Genomic DNA, 12,064 nt, shown 5'->3' with positions numbered 1-12,064 from the left:
TATCTGTTGAGCACAGATGTTGTATTGTTTTCTGATAGGAAAGAGAAGGCAAGTGGGAGCCTAGTCGGGACCAAGGGATGTCTCTCCACCAATGAGAGGCCAATATGGAATCCTCCATTCTTTTAATGCCCAAGCCTTCCCATTGGCTGGTTTACTAATCACAAACCTTAAGGGACTAATCCAAGAGGCCCTTTTTGAGTCCAAAATTCCCCTAATGTCATGATTTGCATTTTTGGTAATTACTGCCACCTTTCGTCAATGGTGGTAGCTAAGATTTCCACTGAGGTGGCATCTGCCTTCATGATTACTAGCCACATCTATGGTGGTGGCTAAGATTCCACAAGGCTAGCAGTTAATGACCAGCCACCGCAGTGGCCTGCAATTACTCACCTGCCAGTTACCACCACCAAGCTTGCAGGATCAGTAGAGTGCAATTAATTACCAGTCATCGGGCTTGCATGCTCAGCAGAGTGTAGTTAATTACCAGGTTGGTGGAATCTAGTTCATGATTACTAGCCACAGGTAACTAATTACGACTGGCGGTGGTGGCTAAGATTCCACCGAGGTGGCATCTGGGGTGGTGCCTAAGATTCCACCAGGCTGGCAATTAATTACCATCCACCACCACGGTGGCCTGTAATTAAAATGCGACTGTCGGTGGTGACTAAGATTCCACCGAGGTGGCATCTGAGGTGGTGCCTAAGATTCCACAAGGATGGCAATTAATTACCAACCACCACCGCGGTGGCCTGTAATTAAAATGGCTCATGATTGTTTGGATGGAACCCCCTCCTTGAATTTTGATTAATGAAGGTAGTGGTTTAAAATGGCTCATGATAATTTGGATGGCACACCGGGTAGAACTCTCATTTCTTTTCCTTTGGGCCTCCAGTCACGTGGTGTCTTGAACTTTGATTAATATAAGGTCCATGGCATTTGGCATTTGGCTACTTTGATCTCATCCACCCCTGCTATGCTAATTTGCTCCATGCACCCTCCTCCAACTCTCTTCTTACCCTACTCTACTTTGCTCCATGCTCCCTCCTCCAACTCTCATCCACTCATCTGCTCCCTTGCTCATCTGTTCCACTGCTCATCCACTCTTTTCACCATGCCTATTACTACTATCACCGTGCGATATAACATGATCCCAATCTTGTCTACCTTCTCATATAAGGTCATTTTGTTGCACTCGTTAGGACTTGAAATGCTCGCTCTTGTGAAATCTCTTTGTTCCCTTGATCGATTCCCCCCACATCTACATGTCACCACCTTGAATGGCATGCACACCGCTAGCGTCTATATGGCTATGCTCTATGGGTTCCCTAGAGACATTGACGAAGGGCTAAGGACTTTTACAATAGAGTTCTCTTGTCTTGTTGGGAAGGGTGGGGCATATTTTGAGTCTTGCATTTGTGCAATGTGCATGGTCTTCAGCCTCTCCATCCTCTCTTCCATCGGCTCCCTAAAAAATTTGAATGTAACAAGCTAGGCTGGCGGCAATACTGAGTTGTACAAATATCCTCTTGCTATCAGCAATTGGCAATACTAAGTTGTATAGATATCCTATTGCTCAACAAGGCTCATAACCACTCAGAAATGGTTGGATGTAATCTTTTGGCCTCTAAGGCTCTCAATGATCTTTTGGCTCACTAGATGTAATCTACTGGCCTCAAACGCTCTCAGCAGCAATTGCTGAGTTTTTATAAATGTAATCTCTTTTGTTTAATTTTTGCTCCATGAGACACACAGTATAAACTGTTGTTAAATTTTATATTAACCACTCACGCTTGCTCTTTTGGAATCTCTTCGTTCTCTTGATCAATTCCCCCCACATCTGCATGTCACCACCTTGAATGGCATGCACACCTCTGGCCTCTCATTAGGAAAAAAGGGAGCTCATTTTGGGGCCCTGTAAGAAATTCACTATTTTCTCTTTTCTCTCTCTACAAAAGCAAGAAAATATGGATACTTGCCTGAGAAATGTCAGTGTGAAAAGGAATAAATATATTCTTTCACATGCTTTGCATTCAATGTTCACATAAGAGCAACACTTTTCTGTGCAGAATTTGGTGATTCTGACACCCGCAAACGCGTCCGGAAGGCCCAAAACCCCAAAAACGGCACTGAAAACGCTGGAATCGGAAACGGCCAAATAAGGCCAAAAAGTGAGATTTGCTGCAAAATGCGATTTGGCACCTTTTGAGATTTCAAAAGGTGCCAAATCGCGTTAATCTCAAAAGGTGCCAAATCGCGTTTTGCTGCAAATCTTACTTTTCGGCCTTTTTTGGCTGTTTCTGGGATCTTAAAAGGTGCCAAATCGCGTTTTGCTACAAATCTCACTTTTCGGCCTTTTTTGGCCTTTTCCGGACCTCCGGATGTCCGATTCCAGTGTTTCCAGTGCTGTTTTTGGGGTTTTGAGCCGTTCCGGACGCGTCTGCGGTGTCAGAATCACCAAATTCTGCACAAAAGATAAATTTTTAAAAGATTCAACTTAGATCACCTCATTAATGTGACATGCTTCTATGAACATATAGTACTATTTCTTTTTCTTATTTTCATCTTCTTTTGTTGAATTTTCAACGTTACGTTGGCCCACTCTTGATTGGTTGAAAGCCTATTTTCTCTCTCTTCTAAAAGGCCCCAAAATGAGCTCCCTTTTTTCCTAATGATATAGTTGTGCTTTATGGATTCCCTAGAGACATTGATGAAGGGCTAAGGATTTTCACAGTAGAGTTCTCTTGTCTTGGTGGGGGTGGCGTATTCTAAGTCATGCATTTATGCAATGTGCATGGCCTTCGGCCTCTCCATCAACTCCCCAAAAAATTCAAATACATCAAGTTGGGATGGACTCTGTGAATATCAGCAATTGGCAATACTAAGTTGTACAAATATCCTCTTGCTATCAACAATCGGTAATACCAAGTTGTACAAATATCCTCTTGCTCAAGAAGGCTCATAACCACTCAGCAACAATGGCTGGATGTAATCTTTTGGCCTCTAAGGCTCTCATCAATATTTTAGCTCGCATTTAATCTCTTTTGTTCAATTTTTGCTCCATGAGGCTCTCAGTATAAACTGTTAATTTTTATATAAACCACCCATGCTCACTCTTATGGAATCTCTTCATTCCCTTGATCGATTCCACCCACATCTGCATGTCACCACTTTGAATGGCATGCATACCTCTCGCCTCTATATGGCTATGCTCTATGGATTCCTTGGAAACGTTGATGAAGGGCTAAGGATTTTCACATTAGGGTTCTCTCGTCTTGCTGGGGGGGTGTATGCAATGTGCACGGTCTTTGATCTCTTCATCGCCTCCTCCATCGGCTCCCCAAAAAATTTGAATACAGCAAGCTAGGATTGCCTCTGTGAGTATCATCAATCGACAATACTAAGTTATAATACCATATCTCAATTAATTTTATATGGTTATATTAAGCATACCTAATCCTCAATAAGTATCCCTTTAGGCCTTAGGGTTATCCTCTTACTGTTATGGCCAATGGCCAACCTTGAATGAAGCCAACGGACAGCAATGGGCTGACCAAACTGGGCTAGACCAAGTCGGCCCAATTGGCTGACCAACCACGTCGGCCAGTCGGCTGACCGGTCACATCGGCCAATCGCTTGACCAGGTCAGCCCTGGCCAAGCCCTATTAATGGGGCCTCAGCCCCCGATTTGGGCATTCAACCCTGAAGTTTCCAAAAGCCAGTTCCAGCCTGCTGCCACGCTTATTTCCATGCCTCTGCTCCCTGCTGGTTTCTTATCTGCCCCTGTTTCGCTGCAGATCTGCCCCTGTTTCTTATCAGTTGGCGGCCAGACTTCGAGTTCACCGTCGCCCAGCTCCAGCCAGCATCCAGGGGTTGGGTCTGCTCCAAAACGTCTATCATTCAGGAGCAGACATCCTGGACAAGCAGTGGTGCATCCTAGAGAAGCAGCACGAAGAGTTTTCCTAGGACCTATTTAAGTATTCTCTCTCTCTCTCTCTCTCTCATTCTCAGTTCTCTCACTCATGCAGACATATGCATGCTCATGGACAGCACAAGCTTCATTCCCAGCCTCGCAAATTGGTCTACATTGAAAGTGTGGACAGCATTGAGGCCTCGATCATTGGCTGAAGCTGTTTCTCGGGTTTTTGAGCATTGTTTGGCAATCTGAAGTCTCCCTTCAAGTTGCAATCAGTGTTTTTCAGCATTGTATTTCAGATCTCCATAAAGTAAATTCTCCTACACATTGTAGGAAGGGCCCTCCGTGGGTACAAGGACCCAATCATTTGCACAGCTCCTTGGTCTCTCTCTACTCTTCTCTCTCTTCCAAGATACGCCTCTCTGTGGTGTAGACTCACTAAAGGTTTAGAGAAGGTCTTGCTGTGCAATTAACACAATCATTACAGGTCAAGTCAGAAGGCCAGGTTGGCTGAGCAAATGTCTTCTTCTGACAGATAGATTGTACGTTTGCATCTGGGAGAAAGCCTACGAGGGGAGCTCTATAAGAATTTGGATCCTTGCGATGCTGAGAATATCACTTTCAAAATCAGGTAGGAATTAACTTACTGTCTGGAATTGATTTCTGTTTTAAATGTGGATGATATTAGAGAATATTCCCAGTGCCGATCATCTCTGGCAGATAGAGGACCTATGACTGGTTGGATGGAGCTTTTAAAACAAAACCATGTCCACAACTTGAAAATTTTTTCCTGGATGTTAATTTATCTCACCTGTTCATATTCATAGCAATACTTTCCAACCTGTAGTAGCATGAGGGGCTCAGTTCAGTACACACTACAGTTCATGGCAATGTCTACGTCATCACTTTGCATCTCTAACAAGAATAGTTTGCTGCTCTATCTCAATTGTAAGTTCCACGCATGAGTCATCACAAGCCAGGAGATTTTGGACAACACGTGTGTCCCCTTGGGTGCGTTGATTCGGGCACACATGTTATAAAGCTTCTCACTGTGCCCAAAGATATTCTTGCTTTGCATGTAAATTCTCCTCTACAATGTTTTGTGTTCCCCACCAAAAACGAATCAACAATTCTGCTTGTCCTGGCTTCTTCAATGCTTGTTTTTTCACTCTCATTGCCTCGACCTTCTTCTTGTCATCCTGCATGTGAGCATCTGCATAGATGTTAGACATCAAAGCATAAGTTGCAGCATCTGCTTCACCCAATTGCACCGCATGTTCAAAGGCCTGTCTTCCAAGCTCCACATTGCCCCACTTTCGACAAGCGCCCAACAAAGTATGCCACACCACAGGAGTAGGATGGAAAGGCATCTTCTTCACTATTGCCACTGCATCCTCTAATTGGCCTGCACGGCCAAGGAGATCAACCATGCAAGTGTGATGCTCAATAGTTAGAGTGATGCCATAGTCGTTGCTCATGGCCATGTCCTCAAAATACTTCTGACCCTTGTCCACTAGACCCGTGTGACTGCATGCAGTAAGAACACTGAGGAATGTAATCCCGTTTGGCTTTATCCCTTCTCCTCTCATTCTCTCCAGCATGTGGAAAACGATCTCACTTTCTCCTAGCTGGGCATATCCTGCAATTACGGCACTCCATGAGACCACATCGCGAACTGGAAGCTTGTCAAACACTTCCCGTGCTTTTGAAAGCGAGCCACATTTGGCATACATATCTACCAAGGTGTTGCCAACAAAAAGATCTCTATCCAACCCCTTCTTGGTGATCTCAGCATGTATTTTTCGGCCCTTCTCTACAGCTCCGATGCTGCCACAAGCTTTCAAGCTGCAAATAAATATTGGACCATCTGGGGAGACGCCTTCCAGTTGCATCTGTTCAAAGCAGTTCAGTGCTTCCTCACCAAGCCCACATTCCACATATCCTGCAATCATAGCAGTCCACAAGACTACATCCCGAACTGTAAGCTTGTCAAACACTTCCCGTGCTTTTGCAAGTGAACCGCATTTGGCATACATATCAACCAAGGTGCTGCCAACACTAAGATGTATTTCCAACCCCTTTCTGGCAATCTCAGCTTGTATTTCTAGGCCCTTGTCTATGGCTCCTATGCTGCCACAAGCTTTCAAGCTGCAAACAAATGTCACAGCATTCGCAGGGACACCCTCCAGTTGCATCTTTTCGAAAGAGTTCACTGCTTCTTCAACAAGTCCATGGTCAGCGTATCCTGTGATCAGTGCATTCCACGAGACTACATCTCGAAGTGGAAGCTTGTCAAACACTTCCCATGCTTTTGCAAGCAAGCCACATGTAGCATACATATAAACCAAGGTGTTGCCAACAAAAAGATTTGTTTCCAACCCCTTTCTGGCAATCCCTATATGTATCTCTTGACCTCTTTCCATATCTTTCAGCCTAGAACAAGCCTTCAGTAGAGCCACGAACGTATACTCGCTAGGATGTACACACTCCTCTTGCATTCTCTGGTAGAGCTTGAGTGCATGCTGTGATTCCCCACGGTGAATATAACCCTTGATGAGATGATTCCAAGAATAGTCATTCCGATCAACCAACCTGTTAAAAACCTGCTGAGCATCGCACATGCTTCCAACTTCCACCAACATTGGAACTAGATAGTTCCCAAGTGATTTATGAGCTTCTAGTCCACTTTTGCACATGTAGGCATGCAAGCGCTTGGAATGCGCTAAGTTTTTCTTTTTTCTGCACTTCTGCAAGATGCATGTAAAGTTGTCGACCGAAGGGGGCTCGGGCATCCGTTCCAAAGAAGCAAGTGCCTCCTCTAAGGGAAGTATCTCCCAGCCACAGTTCACTTGCAGTTCCTGTGTTTTAGATGCATTCAATTGTAGTCCGGAGCTAGCGCCAGCCTTGCCACACTCCTCCAGCAAACCACGATCTTCACAGTTTGCGCGGGCTTGACCACTGAAGCTTTTGGCCTTGTGCATTCCCTTGCCTCTGGGCTCCTTTTTCTCAAGCATGTCTTTAATACAGCTTGGAAGGCCGACTATCCAAACTGATAGCCTGCGCCCACGAGCTGCCAACGAGTGCGGATCTCCGCTACGAAAAGCCCTCATCATGCGAGCCAACAGAACGGTGTCAGCTTATGTGGGCAGGGACGAGGAGGGAGTTCTTCTGATGTGAACCACCTCTCGACCCGAAGAGATTTTCCTCACTACTTTCGCTGAGGCCAATCTATGACTGCAATTCGTTGGGTCTCTCAAGCATTTCTTGTCCTCCATTCCTCCTCCAAAGTCGCATCGGATCAGCATTTGCATTGTCCAAACCAAGCTTTCAGGGGAAGGGGCGGATATGGGAGGGGAAAGCCTCTCTTTCGGAATTGCAAGCTCCATACCTTTTCTGAAACTCAATATTGAGCATGGGAACAAGATGAACTGAACTCCATTCATAAGGCCTGCAAGTAAGAAATGGCAAACACATTCAATTGGAGGAGGACCACCCTTGAACACTAAATAGGATTGGAGGATGGTTGTCGGGTGTACCAACGTGTAGTCATCAGGATGCTAGTTTGTCACCAATTAACTCGTCGGTCAAAAGATGACTCCGTGAAGAACGGTGTGTAGCTACATGCCGAATATGTCAAAGTTGAACATGTCTTGTCATCATGGATTGTGCAGCTGCTTTGTAGAAGAGACATCCAGATGTGAAGCTAGTCAATGTAGCTATGAAGAAAGAATCCGGTAGGTTGACAAACAAGGGTATCACCAACTCGAAAAAAACTGACGATAATGTCGGAGGCATGCTACAACAGAGCAATCTCTATCATATGATGCAGGGTCGTAGAAGACTGCATAGTCGGTGTGGACAAAGTGATCTAGGGGCTGCAAAAAAGCTGGGCCGAAGGTGCAAGTGTGATACTCTGCTCTGCTAAATAAGAGACCCGTACAAATGGCAAGGTATAGGAACCAGGTGTCTAACATGTATGCTCAATTGTCATGAGCTAATGGTGATCTGATGTGTGCATGGCTAAACATCCATCGGCATGGGATGTAGCATCTATCAAATGCTCAAGGTGGAGCTAACAGTATAAAGGCCTAGAAGCCTGAAATATCACTGAAAATGTATAAGATGTCCCTAAAGTGAATGAGGTGCTGAATGCTGATGTAGCGACTGATCTGAAGTCTTGGATCCAACCACTAATCTGCATCAAGTAAGGACTATATACTACAGCCATAACTGCATGCTGAAACACTAAGGTTCCTCAGGTTGCGCATGGTCGAACTTGATGATATACACTACACTGGGACAAGATTGCACTGATACATAAATATCCACGTGCTAAGGAATGATCTACTGATTAAAGGTTGTGATAACTGGATCCAAGCATGATGGAATGCGGCTAAGCCAATGTTGGAATGTCCTGAAGACTGATGTGCTGATCTATACTACTCATAGGAATCGTGTCCAAGGATATGATAAGCTCTGTGTGAGAGGTGAAAGCATCAGGAATCAATGGTGGAATGAAATCACTTGAAGAGTTGAATGCACTGTGGCATGTATCTCTGCGTACTGCTACAGATGTGAGTGCCTCATATTGAGGAATTACCTGTTGTAAATATGCATGATCACTGCTACTGAACTCCTGCTGTATATGCATCTGGTGTGATAGTGGATGGAGTTGGATCCATGCATGAAAGTGATGGCTATACATCACTAGAATCAGATTGTGCTGACGTAGATGGGAGTGCCTCATGCTAAGGGCTTACCGTCAAATATGCATGATAAGAATGTGAAGGTTGATCCATGCTCATCTGCGCCAAATTGAATCTAAAGGATTTTTTAAAAAGATTAAAATTTGCAAATACTTTGAGATTGTTTGCTCCTTGCATTTGGTTTCTAACTCCTCGTGATCGATTCCTCTTTCTTTGCTTGCTATCAAATGAATGAAAGGCCTTGATTGTTTATGTAGGGAAGAGCCTTAGGGTAGGGTTTCGCCCTCCTCCCATTGTCCTCCTTCCTCACTCCTCTCCCCTTTCCTCTCTCCCTCCATGTGGCCAGAGCTGCATTGCCCCTCCTCTCTTCTTCCTACCCTCCCACTCCTCTCTTCTTTGTACCCTCCCTCCCCTTTTCTCTTACTTTGCAGTCGTGGCTCCCCCTCCTCTCTCTACTCCACTCTCCTTGCCCTCCCCCACATACTTTTGTGGATGGTTTCCCTACCCTCCCTCTAGATACTTTCATGGTCACCATGGCCACAAATAACTTTTAACAAAAAATTATGATATACTTTCATAACGCCTACAACCATAGAGAACAAAAAAAAAGATTGTTTGCGACATGCTTTCATGGCCGCGACTACATGGGAATCGAAGTTAAAGATTTTTTTTCAATTTTAAATACCTTGAGAGTGGTTGCTCCTTGCATTTGGCTCCTTGCTCCTCGTGATCAATTCCTCTTGCTTTGTTTGCTATAAAATGATTGAAAGGTCTCAAGTGTTATATAGTGTTTATATAGGAAAGAGCCTTGGTGTTAACAGCCATTGAGCATGTTGGCAGATCTCGTTGGTCCAAATCCATGGTCCAAACCATATGGGTTTTTAGCCACAAATGGCTTAGGATCGAGGCAACCACCAGGATCGCCCAAATTGGCAAGGATAACACAACAGCCATTTGGATCCCATATATGGATAACACAAAAGCCATTTGAAGACGGAGGGAAGGCTGCGAGAATCATCATATGCCTTGGCGCCATATGGGCCCAAGTGGTTCTAACAAAAGAGAGAGAGTGTGTGTGTGGTACAAGGAATAAGGTTGACCCTCCCTTCAAAAGGTGACTTGTATAAAAGGCCAAGTAGTTGACTTTGGTCTTCATTGTTGTATGCAACCTTTGAGAAATACAAGCTCTCTTATCGCTCATCTATTGACATTGAGGTTTGCTTGCTGTCCATGTTTGCCTTTGGTGTTTGCCACGATTCTCCTTTACCTTTATCTCCTTCTCTATCCCCTCTCCTTCTTCCCTCTTAGGCACTTGAGTGACACGAGTGAAGGCTTCACTATGCAAGGCTCCCACAAGGAGTAGCACGGGAGTGATGAGCTTTGTTGACACACTTCTAGAATCCCCATGACATGTGTGTCTCTGCCAAACAACACATCTTTGGTGATGTTGCTGGGGAGATACGAGGTATGCTTTTGCGTTTGTTTAGCTTCCTCCCATAAACAACCCATTATACATGACCTTAGGCTTTGTTAGTGAAGATTAGGAGTGGATTTGAAGTGGAAAAAAGTGAAGAAATAGTGATTTTAGAGTAGGAAAGCGTACTTGTCAACTTCTTGGCAATAAAGACATTTTCATGCATTTGAGCTTGTTTTTTTTATTATTTTTTTATGTAGCTACAAGAAGGTAGCTAGAATGATTGATAACCTGTTTGTAGCATTAGATCCAACTAAAAACACTTGAAAATGAATATTGGAGTGGAATTTTGAAGTGGTTTTGGGTGCTTGATAGTCTAACTTATAGAAATCACTCGTTTGTGTGCCAAAAGTTATTGTTTTGTGATGTTTTTTGTTTGTGGTAAGTAGTTCCTTAACAAACCCCTTATGCACACAAACCTAGAACATACTTGAACTCTCTGTGGGCATATCAGCAAAATGGTTCTTTATTTATGTTGAATTCGTTCGGCCTAACCGTCCGAGCATGTTGGATATAGTCCCCCTTAATCTAGAGGCTACAAAAGGTGTGGGAGAATGAGGCAGAGCTATGCTTGTGTTGGGGGCTTTGGAGGCCCTCGAGCTAGTTGGTTCTTGCATTTCCTCGTTCACGCTCTCGGTCTCATCTGAACTAGATGAATCACTACATTGGGGCACTAACACTAAATGAGAAATGGGAATTGAATTTCCTATTGGAGTTGAACCAAAACTACAGTAGTTTGAAATGTTATCCTCAAGCTCACGTTCCTTGGACAAAATTCTCATGGACCTCAAGTGCATGAATGAGATCCCTACGAAGACTCACCAGCTGGAGGGTTAGCCTTATGACAACGGTCGATGGGATAGCAATGACATGTGTCGATGGGTTGGGTTGGGTTGGTATGTCACCGGGTTAGTGAATTAACGTTAAAGCACCGGGCGGAGGGATATCTCAAAATGCCAGGGTGGAAGGATGGCATTGGTCCTAGGGTTAACTACTGCCAGGATAGCTTTCCTCGGAGGGATACCAGAATGGCACCAGTTGGAGGGATCATGGTTATGTTAAATTACACAGTGCAGCGAAACAGAAACTGAACAATTAATAGAGAGTACACAGCAAATTGGAGATGAACAAAATTTTCCTTCAATACTGATGTAGTAGAGATGATGGCTCCGTCCACCCGTACACTCCCACAATGGAGCTTAGATGGTGATCTAGACAGATACTAGGTGAAGAGCTACTATTTGGAAGATCTTTGCAAGAAGATCTAATCTCGGTACAATGGACTTGGGAGGTCGCCTCTTTATAGCTATGAGGGCGGTAGTCGGATCAACGTACTCAGTGGAACCAACCAGTCCACCTAGTTGGTGAAGTCGACCAATCAACCTAGTCGGTGGAACCGACTAGTTGTCCATGGAATATTCAAGGAATATTCCCTATAGCATTGCCTCGAGAGCTCTCGCCCCTGAACCCCACCAAGGGGGCCGTTGGCCCCTCTAGGACCCCCCAGTTGGCGGCCAGCTGGCCCCCCAAACCCCAAGGAGAGCAAGGGGCTCCCACACAATCACCTTTCTACCATCAATGGTCTCATTGATAGACCTCATTTGACATGCAAGTCAGGATCCATCCAGTGTCCCGGGCTCACACATGGCTTCTCCTCATATGGGGGCCTTACAACTTGAGCACCTTAGACCACTGGTGGTTACCAAGAGGGTGGGGCATCGAGCATATCTAATAGGTTATGGTGCCGGGTCAACTCTTATCAGGCCGGTGGGATAGCAATCCCTGACAAATCATAATTAAGGGGAGGGTTAGGTGACTGACATGTGTCATTCAGTGGGACAGAGACTAAGGCATCAGGTCAATGGGATAGGAAATGTCTGGGAACACATAGTGTTGCCAACTCTCTTTTAATGATTTGTGGTGGTTTCGTAGCCTCTAGATTAAGAGGGACTATATCCAACATGTTCGGAT

The 12,064-nt window shown here is 44.7% G+C and overlaps 1 protein-coding gene across 1 annotated transcript; it reads right to left on the bottom strand.

The window, feature by feature from the left end:
• Window positions 1-4,825: 4,825 nt before the first annotated feature.
• LOC147897416 (pentatricopeptide repeat-containing protein At4g38010-like) lies at window positions 4,826-7,399 on the bottom strand. The gene has a single exon (XM_087380488.1). It carries the CDS (start codon window positions 7,024-7,026, stop codon window positions 4,960-4,962), a length of 2,067 nt encoding a protein of 688 aa, XP_087236614.1. The 5' UTR covers window positions 7,027-7,399; the 3' UTR covers window positions 4,826-4,959.
• Between the last annotated feature and the right edge of the window lie 4,665 nt (window positions 7,400-12,064).

This window comes from Dipteris shenzhenensis, chromosome 10, assembly GCF_047967505.1.
Source record: "Dipteris shenzhenensis isolate YYH24624 ecotype China chromosome 10, Dip_SZ_1.0, whole genome shotgun sequence".
Lineage (NCBI taxonomy): Eukaryota > Viridiplantae > Streptophyta > Polypodiopsida > Gleicheniales > Dipteridaceae > Dipteris > Dipteris shenzhenensis.
The sequence above is the reverse complement of the archived record's forward strand: the minus strand, read 5'-3'. Positions and strand labels throughout refer to the sequence as shown.